This window comes from Neolamprologus brichardi, chromosome 16 (assembly GCF_056152115.1).
Source record: "Neolamprologus brichardi isolate AB-2024 chromosome 16, ASM5615211v1, whole genome shotgun sequence".
NCBI lineage: Eukaryota > Metazoa > Chordata > Actinopteri > Cichliformes > Cichlidae > Neolamprologus > Neolamprologus brichardi.
The window spans coordinates 14,815,001-14,836,218 of NC_142119.1; the positions used below are offsets into that span (position 1 = coordinate 14,815,001).

Sequence of the window (21,218 nt, forward strand, 5' to 3'; positions counted from 1 at the left end):
CAAGCCGGCACTGCCGACTGACTTCTGGCGTGATAAGACATATGTCATCCAGATATGGGCCGGGCCTGGCATAGATGGCACTAGATGCGTTTGGAATCACCGAAAACTGAGATTTTTTAAAACTCCTTTTTTGCGTTTACGTGTGGATGAGGAATACAGAGTTCGAAACGGAACGTCAAAGGTATGTGCCTTTTTTCACGTCACGCTGTGCACACGTTATTGTTTACATGAGATGAATTGCAGAATGACAGATAGAGACAAAATGCTGTTACTGTTAATCTGTCTAATCTTCAGGTTTTACATGCTTACATACACACACGCAGTTACTGTCCCTCCATTTACAAAGGCAGAGGCGTCACGGTGCAATTATTTTACGTGTAGTTGTTTTTTTCCCTGTGTAATAATATTCACCATTGCTATCAATACATTTTTCAAAAAATACCTCTCAAAATGGGTTTAAAAACATTAACAACTGTGGGATGCTGTTTGTCCGTGATTTGAACCGGGGGACAAATCGTGGCAGCATCAGCCCGATGTTATTTGTATCCCACTGTAACTTTACTGTATAAAGAGCTAACATCTCCAAAATGTCAGAAGTAGTTAGTTAGTAGGTAGTTAGTTAGCTTTTAGTTCACCAACAAGTGTTGGTGAACTAAAAATCAAGAATATGCTTCACCATATTTTCTAGTCTTTGGCTTAGAAAGAAGTTGGTTTGGAAACATATTCAGCTATGCTTCATCTCCTGCTTTGCATTTGTGTGGGCGCCCCGTGCTAGCAGTGTCCAAGCGTTTTGGTTTTTTTTTTCGTCTTTCGTCCCAGATATAAACCTAGTGGGAGTATCCCCCCACAGAGGGACAAAAGGACCCCCTGATGATCCTCTAATCGCCTGAGCCAAGGTGTGAAACTGGGTGTGGGTCCCAATCAGCCAGAGTTTCGGGTGAGTTCATTGTGAAACCTGGCCCCACCTTATCATGCGAATTCCTGAGGTCAGATGGCCCAGGATGTGAGTGGGCGTTAAGGCGTCTGGGAAGGGATCTCAAAACTGGATTATAGATGGCAGAGAGTTGGTGTCGTAAACCACCGCCTCTGTTCAAAGATGGTCGCTCACAGTGGACATAGATGGCTTCTTTCACTCCTCTTTCAAACCATCTGTCCTCTCTGTCCAAAATGTGAACATTGGCATCCTCGAAAGAGTGTCCTTTATCCTTAAGATGCAGATGGACAGCTGAGTCTTGTCCTGTGGAGGTGGCTCTTCTGTGTTGTGCCATGCGCTTGTGAAGTGGCTGTTTGGTCTCTCCAATGTAGAGGTCTGGGCATTCCTCGCTGCACTGTACAGCATACACCACATTGTTAAGTCTGTGTTTTGAAAGAAAGGAAAAAAAAGAAAGTTATAGCTTGCCTTCAAGACTTTGAAAAAGGACAAAATCATTGACCGCCTTACATATCACCGCCTTTACCCAGGGGATGCCATACCCTGCATTTACGGACTTCCTAAAATCCACAAGGAAGCTGTCTCACTCAGACCCATAGTCAGTAGCATAAACTCAGCCACTTATAACATTGCAAAACACCTTGCTACCATCCTTGCTCCTCTCGTGGGGAACACCCCACACCACATCAAGAACTCCACCGACTTCACTGATAAGGTCCAGAAACTTACCCTGGATCCAGATGAAACCATGGTGTCCTTTGATGTAGTCTCTCTCTTCACTTGCATACCCACCACGGAGGCCGTGGAGACTGTCAGAAAACGACTACAAGAAGACAGCTCCTTGGAGGACAGGACCAACTTCACACCCGATCAGATTTGCAAACTGGTTCACCCGAAAGACAAAATGCCAAAACACAGACTTAACAATGTGGTGTATGCTGTGCAGTGCACCCGAAACTCTGGCTGATTGGGACCCACACCCAGTTTCACACCTTGGCTCAGGCAATTAGAGGATCATCAGGGGATCCTTTTGTCCCTCTGTGGGGGGATACTCCCACTAGGTTTATATCTGGGACTCTCCACCATTTGACCTTAGAACTGAAGAAGCCTCTCGGATGAGAGGTGAAACGTCTTCAAGTAACTTAAAGAAGTCCAGACGCTTTTCTTTGCAAGCTCCTTTGAATAAGAATCTGTCCATTCACTGTCAGAACAGAGTTTTGTAATGTTACTTTTGCACTATTATATTCTGGCACATGTTGTTATTACATACACATTAGGCTGACATCTGGGGCCAGAGCTGAAACCGTTCTGGGCCAGCACAGGGCCAGCAGTGTGTCTACGACTGGGCCGTGGCTGCACACAAATTACACATGGCCCACATACCCCAAAGAATGACGGCTCTTTGGTGGCCCAGATCATGTTTGCTAGAGTTAACCCTCACTTGGGCCAGCACAGGACCACCAGCGTGTCTGATACTGGCCTTGTGCTGGCCCATGTGTGGGCCACATCTGGCAAACCAGATCTCGGCCACCAAAGGGCCGTCATTCTTTGTGGTATGTGGGCCATGTGTAAGCACATTATGTGGGCCAGGGAAGTTTTTTGTTTATATCCTCAATCTGTTTATCTCTTCCTGGCCACCAAAAATAGCTTTTTGAAAAACATTTCTCTTTCTTCACCTTAGGCCATACTTATCGAGCCTGGTGAGGAGCTTGCTTAGGTTTTGCAGGTGATCTTCATCATCTTTACCTGTCACAGTTATATTATATGATGGTAGCTTTGCATTTGTGGTATATTCTAAAGCGCCGTTACTCTTTCCGTCACTCTTTCTGTCACTCTTTCCCAAACAGCTGGAGCTGAGCCAACGCCAAATCAAAGACGATTATATCAGTACTGTCCCTTAGGTGTGTTGATAGTTAGGAACTTCCTGCTTAACTCATCCATGTCCATTTGGAGATAGGCCTGTGACAACGTCTTTCCACCAGCTATAGAGCTGGACGAGAAGACGTCCTCAATTTGTGCAGGGGGTACTGCTCACTTAGAAATCTATACATATATGCACACCTCTACTTTTTCCTTCCTTGATCATTAGAACAGTAGGTTTAGCCTAGTCACTCCAGTCTACCTTTGAGAGAATACATCCAAGAAGACCTTTTCAGCTGTGTATGTTTTTAACATGACTGAGGTCTTTTCTAAGGATATCTTGGAAAACAGTGTGTTGAAGTCAACCGGAGAAATTCCTGACAAAGCTGAGCCAGCTCCATTTTCAGGTTTACACCAGGCTTCTTTTTTGTTATCCGTAATCTTTTCCTGTCCATTTCCGTTATGCTATGAAAATCTAAGCATGATAAGTCATCTTCATCTGTATTTATGCTATCAGAATTAGCTACATTCTCTTGCAAGTACCTTGCAAGTACACCAATTAACTTGTACTTGTTTTTCTTTGTCCTTGAAACTTATTTTCAGATTTTTGTTTCTGTATGCTCTCTTTCTACACGCTCTTTTTATGTGGCCTTGTTTCTGACACATTCTGCAGGTTTTTGTCCTTAAAAAAATACCAACAGTCATTCGCATCATTAGACAATTTAACACATCAGGGACATTTCTGGTTTTGGATTTATTCAAGGACATTGTAATGTATCTTATCTTCTCTTTTTGGGGGTGGGGGGTGGGGGTTGTAGCTTAGCTACAGTCTATTGAAATGGCTATACTTAATGCTTTATCAAAGTCCAGATCCCTATCTGACATTAGCCTTTTTTGTGTGCTTGAACAGTAAATGCCAAATACCAGTCTGTCCCTCTTTAGAGTCAAAATAAAGACAGTTTGCGTAGCTCAGCCGCATATTCACATGTGCTTTCTTGCTTTGAAATCAGAGTTTTTTTCTTTCTGCTATCACCAGGGGTTTGGGGTTCAACTGGTTTTGCAAAATTTTAACATTTTTGTTGAATTTCTTGCTGGAGAACTAGAGACCACTTAAAAAATATACATATAACAAACCTGGTTTCTTGCAAGGAACATATAAAGAAATGAGGGCTGAGTCAAAACTTCAAAATACCGTTCATTAATTTCTGCAGGGATATTTTTGTACCAGCAAGAACTAAACTGCTTTCTCAATATTAGTAAACCCTTCCTTATCAGTAACAAGTAATTCCTCACCCAAAACATTGCATTGTAAGGTATAAAATGTATTTAGTTTGTATTTCATTTGTTATGTTCAATATCACTCTACAAAGTATGTCAGTCTAGCAACTACCAGACCTCGCTGCACACAGAAGACAAGATAAAACAGCCCAAACTGAGTTGGCCTACTCCCCACAGCCCACAACAATATACAGGCTCACATGTGATATTTTAACACGGATGCGACTATCGCCTCACAGGGCGCACGTATCAGGTGCACACAGACACACACAGGTAACAGATTAATTAATTTTTTTTTTTTAATTAACATTTAGGAATCATTGTACAATACCATCAACTTCAGCTATTTGTTACTACATATATTTTTCCTTTTTTTCGGTTTTTAACAACTAAAATATCCATACAAAGGAATGAAAGAAGAAAAAAAGAAAGGAAAAAGAAGCAAAACAGAGAGAAAAAATAAATAACTAAATACAAAAAAAAAAGCATGTAGGGAGTGAGTTTTTGTTTCCATTAATATAACTATTATATATCCTCTAGTCGTCTAATAGTTAACACAGTCAAAATCAAAAACTGGCCTGCGTTTTTTTTAATATAATCCATCCATTTCTTCCATCGTGATACAAACAGGTCCCTCTTGTAGTTCACATCTGCTGTCATTTTCTCCATCCTGTAAATGTCCATTGTGATGTCCATCCACATTGCCTGCTGCCAGTAAAATATTAAACATCGTTCTTTGCCCATCCTTCTGGGATGACAGATTCATTTTGAAACCATTTGAACAGTGTACCCTTCTTCCAAGTATGACATTAAGACCCAGCAGTCAAAACGTAGACTACAATAATCTGCACGCAACTGTCCAGAGCCCATCCAAACAGGATTTTTCACTCAGCCACAAAGCCAAATTTTACACAGACCATCAAGAACCCTTTTTCCAACAAAGGCAGGACTTTGAAATTATTGCTTAGTTATAAAGTTAAACTGCTTGGCGTCAGCTCACAATAAGCCACAGTGTTCCCATCATCTCGGTGCAGGTTATAAAACTCCAGCACTGATGTCCAGAGTGTTCAGTGTCTGTGAGGACATTCATCACATGTGTGTGTGTGAGAGTCTCTGTTGCGTCATGATTATTGATAACCATGTTTTTAATCGCCAGTTGGAGAATGACACTAGGATGAAGCCAACACTGTGACAGTTGTGTTCCTGTGTTGGCCTTTATCTGATCCACTTCTGTTGTGCTCCTCTTATGATATAGTAGGTAACCAAAAAAAACAGAATAAAAAAACTGAAGAACCCCTGCACCCCTACTCCCCACAGCCTTGATTGCAAATTAGGCAACTCCATCTCTGGGATAGTAGTGAACAATGTTGGGGCCCCACAAGGGATCAGTATTCTGATCATACAACTATTGTGACATATATAAGGAATGGGCAGGAAGGGTAATGTAGGAATCTGATTGGAGCCTTCTGTGACTGGAGTGGAAATAACTCCCTGATTTTGAACACAGAAGGTGACAAGGGAGATGACTTTGGATTTCTGTGGATCTGAACTCCCCCTCCAGCCTGTCAGTGTCTGGGTGGATTACACAGACATGGTGTAATGAATATCTAGTGGTCCATCTTGATGACAGACTGGATTAGTCAGCTCACAGATGTCTTATTATCTTCACCCCCATCTGGTGATTAGTGATGGGAAGTTCAGGTCTTTTCTGAGAGCCGGCTCTTGTGGCACAGCTCCCAAAGGACAGCTGGCTCTTTTGGTTCCCAAATGGCTCTTAATTTATTATCATCTTTAGCCTCATATTTTAGCCTTACTTGGCAAATATGAATGCTTTGTGTGCTGATAAACTTTTTTGCATTTAGTGTTTTAATGAGAAGCCTTATAATTGTAATTTTGTCTGTTTGTTCTGATACGAAAGCAGGCATTCTTACTTTTGTTTAATATTTTTATCAAACTTTTAATAATTTAACACAAAAACAAAATACTAAAAATAAATCCACAGAACAGAAATAGAACCAAACTCAGCAGCCAAACAGTCTGTTGTCAGTGCAGGTTGACAAATGCCGCAGCTCGGATGGGCTGATGCGGTTTCTCGTCTTAGTTAGTGTCTGCTTCTTCTTTAAACTGCAGTCAGATGCTGCTTCGTTTACGGGTGTCAGTCATATTTATGTGTTTCTGCGACGCACTCGGGCTCTCCTCCTCACCGCTGTCTACCATCTCACTCACTGACTGAGGGGTAGTGATCCTGGAATATTGATGCTTTCATTACCAGTGTTGCAGGATCAATTCCCATATGAAAATATCAATGTCTAATTTGATTAAACTTTTTTAATTTCTAATTTTTTTGATTTTTAATCATACAGACAAAAGTAAACTCTGCAATTAGTCAGTCAGTCAGTCAATAGTCGGCAATACCCTGTTAATAGGAACTAAAATGGCCTTCCGTCTCTCATTTATGTCCCTGCTGCAGCTCCGCAGGAGTGTGAGCCAATGAGAGACCCGAGGCACAAAACATTAGACCACAATTTCAGCATAGAAATTGATGTGTGCGATGTATGTGGGAAGGCAGTTAAGTAATGTGGCAACACAACAAACCTTGTTAAAAAAAAGTGGGGACCCAGCTCTCACTCGATGGGAGTTGGCTCTTCTGATTCACTACAGAGCTGATGCTTCTGCTCATGACACATCACTACTGGTCATGGCAGTAGGCTGCCCCTCCCTGAGCGAGGCTCTGACGGAGGTTTCTTCTTGTTTAAAGGAAGTTTTTTTTCCTTCTCACTGTCGCCAAGTGCTGGCTCATAGGAAATGTTTAATTGTTGGGGTTTCTGTGTATTCTTGTAGAATATAAAATATAGCACACCTTCAAATGATTGTTGTTTGATTTGGTGCGATTATATATTAAATTGAAAAGAGCAGGCCCTTCCTCAGGAGAGGTACCTCTATGAACGTATGTGATGAGATGCTGTTTTTATTTTAGATATCAGGTGGGATATGGTGGCAGTGTATGCATTAAGAGCATACAGCAGGTTCAGTGCTGTGTTTTCCTGTTGGGACAGTTGACATAGTGGTTGTTAATGTTCTTTCTATTTAGATGTGGTTAAAATCAACAACCCAAACAGCCCTGAAATGCTGAGTTAGCAGGCATGCTACCATGAAATGTCTAACTAAAAGTAAAACAACAACAACAACAACAACAAGACTTTCTTTAACAAGCAACACAACCCAACAACTGGTGTTACACTTTTACTTCAGATTTCCAGGGAAGAGTGCCTAGAGTACTTTTGTGTTCAGTTAATATACTCCTTTCGTTTGAATTATTTTTCATACATTCTAGATGTATTTTCTATTTTTATATTTTAGATGTATACGCCCACACAAAATGAGTACTCTTTGTGTAGTCACATCTGTGTCACATTTGCTGTTCTACCTAGCAGCATCTATATTTAACATCAAATTGTGACATTTCGCCCAGCCAATTGCATTCTCTTTAACACTGGTTGCTTCACATTTCCTGTCAAGAGGGCGGAGTTTCGCCATCCACATAGTGTTCAGTGTAACTGTCAGCCACCTATCAGAGCTGAATCTTCCTGCTTCTGGTAAGTTGTGCTTTTTCAAGAAATTGTTTCTGTTTGAAAATAGCTTTTTACCTCTAATGAATCATGTCACATTTTATTCTGCTGTCTCTTCTTACATTAAAAAAGCAAGTTTATTGTAGAAGAACAAAATGAACTTTATAGTTTATACCATCAGTGAAAAACTGAGAAAATATTAGAGAACCAGACAAATGTAATGCAGCCACACCACTGCTTTGTGACACTTAAAGTTATAATAAGCAGCGTGCGGAAGAGAAGCTTCTGTTTTTGGGGGGGAAGTTGACTGCCTGACATTTTTCTGAGAAAGGGTTGCACAATTTTTTAACCGGGTTTCTGTGTCGGTGTTGTATTAAGTGGAGTTAATACAAAGCTGTATCATCACCCCCTCCTGTTTTCTGCATCATATGTCAGCTTCACAAAGGAACTATCTGATTATTTCTTGTGCCTGATGATAGATACATGCACACAGAAAGAGCAGCAGTTAAGTCGTAGCCTCCACATGTCTGAGTGTCATTTAAATGAAAACACATTACATTAAGCTACATTTGCTGCAACTAGTAACAACTAATTCCACTGTGGCATCTTTGACCGTAACGTAGGAATGTTATGATCACCGTATCTCCTGAGCCAAGACGTGACTATATTGAATCGATTACATTTAACATTATTACTAAACAGAATCATGTTTGTTGTTAACAGGTTGGAACTTTTCTCCAGCTCGTTAAATACAACAACAGTGACAACACAGGAAGAAAGAAAGTCACAACAAAACACTTTCTTAATCCTCGTTAAATGACAGATTAAGAGCAGTTCATATCAGTATCAGTGCCTTAAAATCTGTCTCGTCAGTCACCTGGAGAGTTAGAGTAGAATCTTCTTGAATATAAAAGTGGTTAACACAGGGTGAGCAATAAAGTTCTGTTCACGGAAGTGCATTGTAACGTATGCTCATGATCAAGTTTCTTTTTCTTCTGCTCATGTTATAATCTAATATAATATGAGCTTTTCATGCTCTGTGTTTGTGTGTGTGTGTGTGTACACTTTCAGTCAAGTTGTTTAATTAGCACACAGTAGGGCTAGGGCTAGATGATGCTGCATCACACACTGGATTCAACTGAATTTTAAACTGTAAACACAAAGTGTTGTGTCTGTGTTGAATTAAGTCAAATGATCATTTGAGGCCTTTTGTTTCAGACTAAAATGATGCTCTATAAGGCTTTAGAAAAAGTCTCACACACCACCTCAGTCTCTCCAACCTCTGTCTTATTTGATAAGGTATTTTTAGGCTGGTGGAGTCAGTCATTTATAGACACATGCGAGAGAAATGCTTCCTTCTTTCGCATGAGCACTTTTTTCAGAAAGCGGAAATGTACTGATGAACTAACACTTCACTCTTCCCTTTGCCTTTTATGGTGTGGAATACTGACACATTTCACAAAACTGGGTGGTTTGTGGTTGAGTACAGGAAACCTTTGCACTGGGTATTATATTTGTTAGCTCTGAAAGTTGGGTGTGTTACACATGTCAGCATGGTCTTTAATGTAGTCTGTGAGTTAATGCTGCTGTAAGGACACTTATAAAATGTTTCTTCTTGTTACAGCAGTTACACAAAATGGTTAGCTGAATATTTGTGTATGTGTTTTGTATAGTTTTTCTCAATAAGCCATTTTAAATCAATGTTGTCAAACTGTACACATGAGCAAATCCTCGCAGCAACTTGCCAAGATGTACTGCAGCTGACCTGAAGGTGGTGCTGTTGTCTGTGCTGCTTGTAGCATTCAGAGCTCTTCTGATCAGATGCTTGAAGACAAAGGAAAGGTTCATCAGCAATTAAGGTTTATTTATCAGAATCCGAATACTTTAATAATCCCTAAAGAAATTATGTGGGTTACAGTTGGTCCAAGAACCAATTAAATAATACAATATATTACAGAGTTTACAAAGTATAAGAGCACCTTTTTGGAAATAATAAGAGATATTTGGGGCGTGAGCAAATTCATGAGGAAGTATTTTATAGGATCTTGTTAGTTTTGTAGTTGTCTTGTGTCTCTGCCTTTATGAAAATTCTGCAATTTTAAATCAGCTGACTGTTGTCTTTTTCCAGCAGAACATGGATCGGTGTATGCCATTACTTATTCTCCTGCTGATGGGTAGACATGGTAAAGCATAAATACTACATTACAATATTTATTCACAAATTTATAAACCTTATCAACCTTTACCTTTTACTTAATGTGATGTTTAATAAAATGACTGCATGTGTAAAATGTACGTTTGAGCGTTTTATGATTTTGAGGTTGTCAATGACTCTGTAAGCATGATATACATGATACACTTTTGGGGGTTTCTTTCCAGGGCTGTGCCAAAAAGAGGAAGTTTGCTCAAAGTCACTGATCAACTCCTGTGATGACTGTATAAAATCTGGGCCATACTGTGCATGGTGCCAAACACTGGTGAGAAAGAAAGTTTATGTAAAATCTAAATACTGTCTCTGTTTTAGTGCTAACGTGAGCGTTTTATCTACAACGAACAGCTGTCCTCTAATCCACTGCTGAACCCGTGGTAGCATGTCAGTAATTACCTGTAATACCATTAAAATACATATGTAGAAATACACACTCGTGTGTTTCACCTCGGTCGCAGCTGAGTTCATTTTCAATCCACACAATAGACCAGAGATGGGCAGTAACGCGTTACTTGTAACGCGTTACTGTAATTACTTTTTTCAAGTAACGAGTAAAGTAAGGGATTACTATTGCAAAAACGGTAATTAGATTACCGTTACTTTCCTGTAGGAACGCTGCGTTACTGCGTTACTAAAACCGTGATTTTCTTGCGAGAATGTCTCATGACAGTGACGTAAGCGAGTGTGATGTTCGTGACAACAGCTGTGTGCAGATCAACAATGGATCATATATCGAGTGCGGGAGAGAGTATGAGCGTGCAGCGTTTAAAGCGTGGAAGTACTGACCTTACTTTGAGTTTGATTCCGTAAAAAGTGACAAAAACATTAGTGTCCGTTGTGCGTGGGAAGAAAACTTCTTTTTACAGCGAAAAAAAACCCCTAAACTTCCAAACAAGCACCGAGTAGCTACGACGTAATGAGAAACTCACAGAGAAACTGCGATATCCTTCCACTGACCGCTGCACACCTGCACCAGGGTAACCCTCCGCCTACCTCACTCCTGCTTTACAGGTGAAAATAGAGCAAAAGGACTGCTAGTCTTTGACTTTATTTATTTTCTGCTGTGTTTTACTTGCATCTGAAAGAGTGAGTGTAAACACACACACAAAAAAAAATTATATCTATATATATATATATATATATATAGATATAATTATTTATTTATATTATGTGCTGGAATGTGCAGAAAATAGGTTTAAATGTTAAACTAATTTCTTCCAGTCAGAGAATGGTGCATATAATTAAAATTTTGCTTCATGCATAAAGTTAAAAGATTAAAACTAACAAAACAAGTTTTAAAAAGAGACTTTTCCATTTGATTACATTTTGTATGATGGATTATGTAGAAAAAGTAGAATTGGGCTGAAAGATCTATCACTTTATCACCTATTCAGGTTGTAAATCATGTTTTTAAAATGTAACTAAGTAACTAAGTAACTAAGTAATTAATTACTTTTGAAAATAAGTAATCAGTAAAGTAACGGGATTACTTTTTTGGGGAAGTAATCAGTAATTAATTACTGATTACTTTTTTCAAGTAACTTGACCAACACTGCAATAGACCCTCAAGTTTTCTAATTAGTTGATGTGGTTTCCATTCTGTCAAACACCACATGCTGCTTCACACTTCCTACAACCAAGTTTGCTTCTCAGGTTATCGTAGGTTCACATCCAGAACTTATTGTAAGACTGAGCCACTGCCAGTACATTAGGTCAGCTTCCTTTCTTACTATGATGGCACGTTTTGTTATTTGGGTGACTATTAGATATTGGATATTTCTGCACCAGAGATGGAGTGCATCAAATTCAGACTACACTGTGTAATCACTAATTCCACTAATTTTAAGTCCAGTGTCATGCTCTTCCTGGCCTGCCGTTATATCAGCAGATCAGCAATCTAACACACCACAGTTTTCCAGCCCCTCTTCAGGCTTCATGTGCTTGAAAAGTTCTGGTTTTGAGGTAATCCAAGATGATAGTTAAAGATATAGTAAGACAGTGTAAAGTGTGTAATTGAATTTGGGTACTTAATGGTGGAATCTACCAGAACCCCATGTTGGCATCAAGTTCACACAACACTTTTGCTCTGCTGGTATGCACAGTTTACAGTGCACACACTCTTTCAAATCAGATAGATCCTCACACAAACCTAGCTTTTTGTTGTCTTTTTTAGGCACAACCACCATGCCCACACACATGGCTGATAGCGCCCAGGTTTTCCATGTTCTAGAGGCTTTCCTTAACCCTTCCCAGCAGTGTAAACCTCGTGAAAACTTTTGGAAAAATGGCATATCCCATTTTTTAAAAAATCTTACAGTTATCATACTTCACCAAGGCTGCATCAAAAACCACATTTTACTAACTGGCTGTACCCATAACAAGACTTTGTCCAGTTCTTATATTACAAAGGAACGATGCTTTAGGGATACACTGGACCTGGCTTTATGAAAGGGGAGATATGAGAACAGTTCCATGATTCACTGTGATACAGACCATTGAAAGCAGTGATAAATATATATGACAAGTGGTGCAGATCTTAGAAATGTTAACAATGGTTTTTCAGTTTCATACTATAAGCTGTGTGGATCTAAACTCAGAGGTCAACTATGAACATTGTGCGTTTTTATCATTAAATGGTTATTATGTGATAATACAGATCAGGCAAACTTTTGTGCTTTTATAACTTTTATAATAAGTGGTGATTGTAATGTGACTGTGATATTGTCAATGTTGGAGAGTAATGGAATACATGTACCGCCGTTACGTATTTAAAATACAAAATATGAGTAACTGTATTCCGTTACAGTTACCGTTTAAAAAGGTGGTATTTAGAATACAGTTACTTTGTTGAAATAAATGGATTACACGGCGGTACTTCCCTGTTTCATATTGTGGCGGGTCAGGCCTGTTTGGGTTTTGTTTGACAGCTACGTTCTGTTGTTCCAGGCGGCAGTGTGACGATTGCCATGGTTACAGGGTGACGCTCTCTCTCTGCGTGTTTCCTGGGTGAGAGAGGCCTTTTTGTTGTTGTTGTGCTAAGCTAACAGGCAGAATGCTACAGGTATAGCTCTAAAGCATGTAGCCTGATGGGCAGTGTAGTCCATGCTGCAGGGAGAATGGACTGCCATACCCGTTATGTGTCTGTGAGCGAGGGAGGGAGAAAAAGGAAAAGTACCAGCTGTCATCGAGCAAAAACGGGAGCTGGAAGCATGTAAATATAATAATAACCACTGCAGCCAAGAAGAGTGCCTGATGAGCCCAGTTGTAAGTAAGCTATTAAGACTCGACTGTACACCGTGGTCGTGTTTTCCTCCAAAAACAATAAGTTCTGTTGGAGCAGCCTTTCAACGCCTCTCTCTGTCTCTCGCAAGCAAAGTTGACCCAGACAACAAAGTAAAGCTAGTTTTCAGCTACGAGCCGACACGAACCCGACGTATTAGCCAGAGGTCCCTTTACTACGGTTCGGAGCCGCGGACCTTCAGTAACAGTAATAAATCACAGCAATTGTACATTCACGTAGTTGTAAACAGCATGATAATATATTAAGTAATCCAAAGTATTCAGAATACATTACTCTCATTGAGTAACGTAACGGAATACATTACAGAATACATTTTGGGGCATGTAATCTGTATTCTGTAATGGAATACATTTAAAAAGTAACCTTCCCAACACTGGATATTGTCCTGATGGAGCTCATACTGTACATTACACTCACTACTATAGTGAGTGTAAGCCGCTGGAAAATATTTTTCCTTTTGACTTGAGGATTATTGACAAAATTCTTTTTAAACTTGGGCACAAAACACAGATAAGTGATATATATCAAGATTTATTATGAAGAAGAACTTTCTTTTTTGTCTTCCTTCCCTTCATGCAGAATTTCACCAAAAAGGGAGAACAGGATGCAGTGCGCTGTGACACCAGAGCTGGGTTGATCGAAAAAGGCTGCAAAGAGAATGAAATCATCTCCCCTGAAAACAAACGAAACATTGCCAAGGATGATCCTCTGTCTACATTTCAAAATGGGCAAGTTGTCCAAATGAGGCCTCAGAAGATTGACCTTGACCTGCGACCTGGTCAGTGGAATCGGTTAATGTTGCCTACAATATTAAGTGAATGTCAGGCTTGGTTTCTCACAGATTCACTCCAAGCAGAAAGTGCTTATAAAAATTGCATGAACTCACTCTATCACAACAATCTGAATTATGTGTCTGTATATATTACTGGTGCCTATGTATGCTGTGTACTGTATGTACTATTTACAGTTCATATATCGTTCTACTGTATGTGTGGGGGGGGGAGTAGCTTTGGTTTTGCCTTTATTCATTTCCTTTTTTTTAACTGTGTTTGCAGGACTTCCAGTTTCATTCAATGTTTCTTTTAAGGCAGCTGAGGGCCATCCAGTGGATCTCTACTACCTGATGGATCTGTCCTACTCTATGAAAGATGACCTGGCAAATGTCAAAGTACTAGGAACAGATCTTTTTGCTGCACTGAGAAGAATCACAAACCATGCTAGAATAGGTAAAAACATTACATCATAATCTCCCAACTTGGTATACACAGATGTCACTAACTGTGGACAGGAACTCCAGCCAAAGAGCAACGAATGAACATTTAAATCCAAATTAGTCAGTGTCTTTAACCCTTTAAAACCGGTCGGAGCGGGCACGCTCTGTTTTGCGCAACTACTTTTGAAATCCTGGTAGCACTGCAACCACATGAGCTAGCGCAATAATTTGTTTTGCACATGAAACCGGAGAAGTTGTACTTACATCTTATGCCATCAGCTTGTCCTAAGTCACAGTTTCCTTCCACATATAGCTTTGCAAAAATTGCATAAAAAGCACTTGCAGCAACAAAAACATAATATTCCAGAAACACGCTTTGCCGATCCGATCAGCTGTTCATAACACTTCCTACGTTGGAATAGACGTCAGCGCGAACTATCGCATGTCCACCATGACCTGCCCGAAACCGGAAGTGACGTCATTTTCGTGGAAATGTAGTTTTTTACCATCAGGGCCTCATGAGCCTATACTTAAAAGTTATGTTTGACTTTATGATTTTCTGTGTCGTTTCTGGGATGCTTAGGACTCATATTGCACTGCTGGAAATAGTTTATTTTGATGCATATGCTGCTTTTTTGCAAATTTGCACTATAATATTTATTTTCGTTTTTTCCTGCAGTGTATAAAAATTGGTGTATTTCAAAAATAAAACTATGAAGACACTCAAAATAAATTTCCTGTGGTGGGAAACTATTTTGTGCAACTTTCTTGTATTTACAGTTTTGAGGGATAAGCCTCTTAAATTTCTCTAACTAGAAATATATGTTAAAAAACAAAAACGATTTTCAATTTTTTTGTAGTTTATTGCACTTTTTTGCAATTTATGTAATTACTATGCACTTAATGCATACATATTATTAAAATTTAGGCTGTAATGGTTGTATTGATGTATAGCAACTTGAAATGCTCCCAAAAATGGCTCTACAGCATGTAAAAATATAATATAAGCTCTGGCGGACTTGGTTCTATGGTAGGTCTTAAAGAGTTAAAACTGCTGTAATAGTGCATTAGTGCATCAGCTGTGGAGTGTAGGGCTCTTCTGCTGGTGGATTCATGTAACATGTACCTCCTGCTTTTCAGTAGCTAAATATGGCTACAGAGAGGTTTTAATTAACGACACAGTGGTGTTCATTCATTAGGGAGGAGGTTGTCCTACAGAGGTTTGTGCTCTCCCAGTCACTTTTGAAACTAAGTCAGAAATTAATTTGAAGTCCATTGTCAACAAAGAGTTAACACAAAATATATTATCTTTTCTGCCCTATACTGTTGCTTTTTAGTATGTTTTATAAACCTTACTATTTCTGTAATTCCAGGGTTTGGTGCCTTTGTTGATAAAACAGTCCTTCCTTACACAAATACCAACAAGGAAAAACTGCAGAAGCCATGTGATGAGAACGACCAGCAGTGTCAAGCTGCCTTTGGCTACAGACATGTCCTTAGCTTGACACCAAATAAGAATAACTTCGAAGCTGAAGTGAAAAAGCAGTTTATCTCTGGGAATCTGGACTCTCCAGAGGGGAGTCTGGATGCCATGATGCAGGCTGCTGTATGTGAGGTAAGACCTCTGCTGAAGACCATACAGTGCTGTCCTTTAAATCACACATCCCTTATCATTAATCTGGTGGCATCTGAACAGGTCGGCCTCTGTTCTAAATGTAAATGATGGTCGCTTTTCCATAAAGTGGTAATTACAAGCTTTCTTGGTCAGTCATACATACTGATCTGAGTCTAACCTGCTCACCACAGAGACAAGCACCACAGTGCAGCAGACGCACAAACACATATACACACATGCAGTGGTTAAACTACATCACAGTCAATGCTCACAGCTCATATGGCCAAACATGTAGGCCTCTACTCATTTATGACTTGTCACATGTTCTGAAAAGTCAAAGCTAACAGACTGGAAACAGGATGAAACAATGGAGCTCCATCCAGCCAAACATGGCTCACACAGCAGTTATGTTCATAACTAAATTTTATAGACAAATTAGATCTAGATGTATTTTTCTCAGGGTAGAAAAAGTAAATACAGCTTTTTTTTAGGCAAAGTTGATTTTGACAGCATTTGACTGGGTGTTAATGCTCCCTGATATGTTGTTCAGGACAAAATTGGTTGGAACAGCAACAGCACTCGGCTGATTGTGCTTACCACCGATGCTGGATTCCATATGGCTGGGGACGGAAAGCTGGCCGGTATACTGGAACCCAATGATGAACAGTGTCACATGGAAAACAATCTTTATGTCAAGAGCACTGAGATGGTATGTATGGAATCATGTGAGTTTTGTTCAGCTTCTAAGAAGAACATGGATCAGATTTATAAGGATCCAATGTTTTCCCCTCTCTTTTAATTGTTTTGAATACGGACAAAAAAATTCAGACTGCACAGAAAACAATGATATAAAATCCATACTTGCATTTATATATACGCTGACGCCTCACACACACATACATATCACTTTATTTTCTTTTCCATCTCTTCTCCACTCTCCAAAAATCTCTAGGACTACCCCTCTGTTGGACAGCTAGCTATGCAGTTGGAAAAAAACAGGATTCAGACGATATTTGCAGTGACACAAAATGTTGAGTCTGTGTACAAGGTAAATAAGATGTACCTTTCATTTTCTATCTGCTTGTGGGGCAAAAATAGTCGGACTCTTGACTGATTTTACATTTCATGTCTTTCCAAGGAACTCTCAAAGATGATTCCAAAATCAGAAGTAGGAGTTCTGTCATCAGATTCCAAGAATGTTGTTCAGTTGATTGAAAGAGCCTACAATGTAAGTTGACACATTTTGTGATGAGTGGAATATTTCTAATGATTTGGAGGTGTTTTTTTCCCTCTCTCATTATCTTTACCGTACCAGACCATTTACCATCTTTTCAAATTCATGACAGGCATTATCCTCTAAAGTGACCATAACTCATGACAATCTCCCTGAAAACGTGAGAGTCGTCTACAGGCCGATATGCAGCCATGGAGAAAAAAGCGAGAAACAGGGGGTTTGTGACCAAGTGCACGTGGGAGACGAGGTCAGTGTTCTTTGAACTTTTCATAGTCACGTGTCACCCACATGTCAGTGGACATTGGATGATTGATCTGGATGGGTAGTCTAAGTCTTGGTGGCACCTATTTTGTAGCTCAGAATCTTTAATTCTCGATCCTTTGGGTGGCGCTGTCACTTGGTAACACTGCCCTCTCTGCGGTAGAGTATCACTTCCTGTTCCTATTCCAACACACAGTGGTGTGTTTGAGTAGCTCATCTGCATAATAATTTAATTAAAATTTTTTAGATAACTTTTTATTTCATAATAAAACCTTAATGTGCTTCATCCGAAGCACACTCTCTGTGTACTCGCTCGCTAATTTATAGCCAAAGTTTTCACTCACTGTGTCTTTACTGTTTTGCTAGCTTAGCTCGTAGCAGACTCGCTAGCAGCATGGCCTCTTCACCTGTCCGTCCTGCACTTTCCTGCTCATTGTCTCAGATGTTTAGTTACTCCTCGGCCTCCTTTAGCATTAATGATACTTTGACCCTCCAACATTGCTGAGGAGATCTGAAAGAATATGATATGGAATTTTTAACCTTTTCACCAAGTCCAGGATCCCACAGAGTTTTCACCTAGTTGGGAGAGTACTTTAAATGGTAGGTGGGCTGAAGACATCCTTGTCAGATGCCCTTTATTACAAAATGATTACTTTTTGCACAACCTACTGTCATTGTTGCACTTTTCTATTGCACTGTTGGGTCAGTATCATTCTGTTCTCAAACCCAGCCATGCTGTGGAAGAACTTTGTCTCAGCCACTTTGTGCAGTATTATTTTGGTCACTACACAAAAGTCATTTTTGTGATTTATCATTGATAAACAATTAAATTCAGACCCAATTGTTAATTTCAATTGCCTGGTGTAATAAAAATCCACATGTGTATCCATCCACACGATAAACCTTACTCATGGAGAGTAACTTAGGTAGTCACTCTTTATTAAAGTGGTCCAGATAGACCAGTATCATTCTAATACTGAGCACCATGATATGGGTGGGCTGACTCTTAACAAGACAGTTTAAATCAAGTTGAGAACCAAACTAGTGCATGTACCTGCAAGCTTTAGACCACGTGGGCAGAACAGCCAAATGCTGAGAGCCAATAATGTTTAAAAATGTATACACAGCTCTTTGGGTGTCATTGATATATTACAGGGCTCTAGACTAACTTTTTGCCACGGTTGCACTCAAATTTTTCAACCGCATCGCTTAACACCGCAGTTTTACATGTGCACCTTTTTGGGGGGTAAATTGCAGTCCAAACAGACAATATTCATTTGTAAATGATTAACTAACAATCTTGTACTTAAAGTGCTTTGGCACTCTTTGGCAATATTGTAGAAAATGTTAAACTTAATCATCATCTTGGCCTCCTCTGACGACCTGTTTGCTGCTGTCTGCTGATAAAAGGCAGTGGGGAGAGGGAACACTTGGGCAGTGCATTTATTGCAGCATATAATGTGTTTTCTGGATACACTGTGCGTTTTCAGCATTCAAAGATTGATGGCATTGTGTCAGAGCACTGCCTATGAATTTCAAATGGATCAGGCCTTAATTTAGCAAAAGAGTTATCAATAGTTCTTTTCATCTTTTCTTATTACCCACAGCTACATCCACATCTGTCGGGCCTAGGCTGCTCACTAGGGCTGGGTATCATCACTGATTTCTATAATCCATTCGATTCTGGTTCTCAAAGTCCTGATTTGATTCAATTTTGCCTCAGACAGTCAGAAATATTATAATTCTGATCATTTATCAGTACTGATACTGTGAGACTTCATCAGAGGTGTAGCATCACAGCAGATACCTTTGTGTCAAAGTAACTGAGAATAAAACAGAAAAACATGAAGGAGATTTTCCTGGCCTGGCTTTTTATAGCAGATAACCTTAAAAATATTCTGCAATATTCTGCAATTTTGCATAATTTTAAAAAGTTTAAATTTCTTCAGTATTGAACAGCAGAAATTAGGCTTTCTTGTCCGAGGTCATTTAAGTAAAAAAAAAACAAAAGAAAAGAAAAAGACAGTGGCCGACAGTGCTGTAAAAATTGGTAGACTGGTGGGTAATAAGCCAATGAATAATGCAGAAAACAGAGATTTGAGACGGGAAACTGTTCTTGAAGTACACAGAAAGAGAAAGAGAGATGTGCATGAAGTGTGATTTTTATTGTGGTGGGAGCAAAACAGCAAAAGTCAGAGGGAATTCATGACGACATTTATCAAATGTGAAGCGTAGTTTGCTATTTCCTTTGCTGCTGGCTGGGACAAAACCTGCTGCTCAGAATCAAACACAGAGCGGACCCGACGCATCAGAATCAGTGAGCTCCGACAGCGTGTCCGTCTACGGGCCGTCGGGTGAGAAAGCCGAAAAAGAGAAAGCTGATTCTGATGCGACGGGTCCGCTCTGTCGCATCTGCGACCAAATTAGTCGCACTCTAGAGCCCTGTATTATAAAAATAATATTAAATTAGATAAATATTAGTGAGCTGCCGTAGTAGACACCGGACTTCAGGTTCAGATAATTGAAAGTGCAGGTGCAGTCTAAGGTGACATGTCTCTTATTTAAGAAAATTGTTGTTGTGAGTTTTGAACAACAGAGCAATATGTCAAGTACAGTGGTCACTTGTTTATTGCTGGAGTTACACTCTAAAAATAACCCACGATAAGTGAAATCGGCGAAGTGGCCAACTTTATTTTTTACAATTATTATAGATGTTTTAAGGCTGTAAAACCCCTCACTACACACTTTATACACTTTTCTCAGACAGGCATGAACATTTTCACACTTTTCTCTCTTGTTTAAACACAAAGTTCAAACCTTGTAGAAAGTCCAGTATTATAGAATGAAACCAAAGGCTCCCGCAGGTGACAACGTTTCGTCGACCTTGTTGTGTTTTTTGGGGAGAAAACTTACAAACATGCAGTACAGCACTTCAGAGGCACACTGCTAGCGATCTATGATTTATGTAAATTTGACAAGCTAAACGCATTCTGTGCTGTACAGGAGATATGGCACGAGATCGATTGACAATAGTCTACAGCCAATCAGGACGCAGAACACAATGCGCTGTTTAAAACAAACAAACAAACAAAAATAAAAACACTGCGTGCATAATCGCACACAAAAAAATCTGCGAAACAGCAAGGCCGCGAAAGGTGAACCGCGTTATAGCGAAAGACCACTGTATACTGTTGTACAAAGTGAATCTCTTGTTTTGACCAGTTTAGAGTATTGTTATACTATATGCACTTGTGACTCACAACACCTGAATTCCCATTCCAGGTTATTTTTGAAATTACGGTGACCGCAGACACGTGTATGGAGAACAAGTTCTTTACCATCAGTCCACGGGGCATTAAAGACACGCTGACAGTGACCATAAATACCACATGTAAGTGCCAATGTGACACTGCTGGACCCATTATTGACCCCCATCCACACTGCAATATGAGTGGAAGCATCAGCTGTGGTATTTGTAGGTAAGCTCTGATTCTCAGTGTTTTGGTATCGACTTAAAATGTTATTGAATCCACTTAAATGTCGTCCAAGCTGTTTGCAGCCTGCTCTGTCTGCCAGAAAAGTACCAGCATCAGTCATTTGTTTAAACATATAAGAATGGTGACATTTATTTTTCTGTTAATGCCGACAACCAGAGCTGCTTTACACTGTAAGTAATGCTCCTTTCTTTAGTTCATTAAATCACTGCATCTGTCTAAAGTAGAGATTGGCAGCCTTCAAGTGAATAAT

The 21,218-nt window shown here is 39.7% G+C and overlaps 1 protein-coding gene across 4 annotated transcripts in view; it reads left to right on the top strand.

Moving 5' to 3' along the window:
* Nucleotides 1-21,218, top strand: part of itgb2 (integrin, beta 2) — a 32,317-nt gene that overhangs the window by 5,950 nt on the left and 5,149 nt on the right. The window contains exons 1-11 of one of the 4 annotated variants that reach the window (XM_035914378.2): nucleotides 7,615-7,665; nucleotides 9,770-9,821; nucleotides 10,018-10,115; nucleotides 13,728-13,926; nucleotides 14,204-14,374; nucleotides 15,735-15,976; nucleotides 16,527-16,685; nucleotides 16,929-17,024; nucleotides 17,115-17,204; nucleotides 17,323-17,457; nucleotides 20,754-20,950. In XM_035914378.2, the coding sequence (XP_035770271.2) occupies nucleotides 9,773-9,821; nucleotides 10,018-10,115; nucleotides 13,728-13,926; nucleotides 14,204-14,374; nucleotides 15,735-15,976; nucleotides 16,527-16,685; nucleotides 16,929-17,024; nucleotides 17,115-17,204; nucleotides 17,323-17,457; nucleotides 20,754-20,950 (1,436 nt within the window). In that variant the 5' untranslated portion in view covers nucleotides 7,615-7,665; nucleotides 9,770-9,772. Of the gene's footprint in view, nucleotides 1-7,614; nucleotides 7,666-9,766; nucleotides 9,822-10,017; nucleotides 10,116-13,727; nucleotides 13,927-14,203; nucleotides 14,375-15,734; nucleotides 15,977-16,526; nucleotides 16,686-16,928; nucleotides 17,025-17,114; nucleotides 17,205-17,322; nucleotides 17,458-20,753; nucleotides 20,951-21,218 lie in introns of those variants that run through there. The other 3 variants (XM_006805843.3, XM_006805842.2, XM_006805844.3) reach the window with 3 other exon arrangements.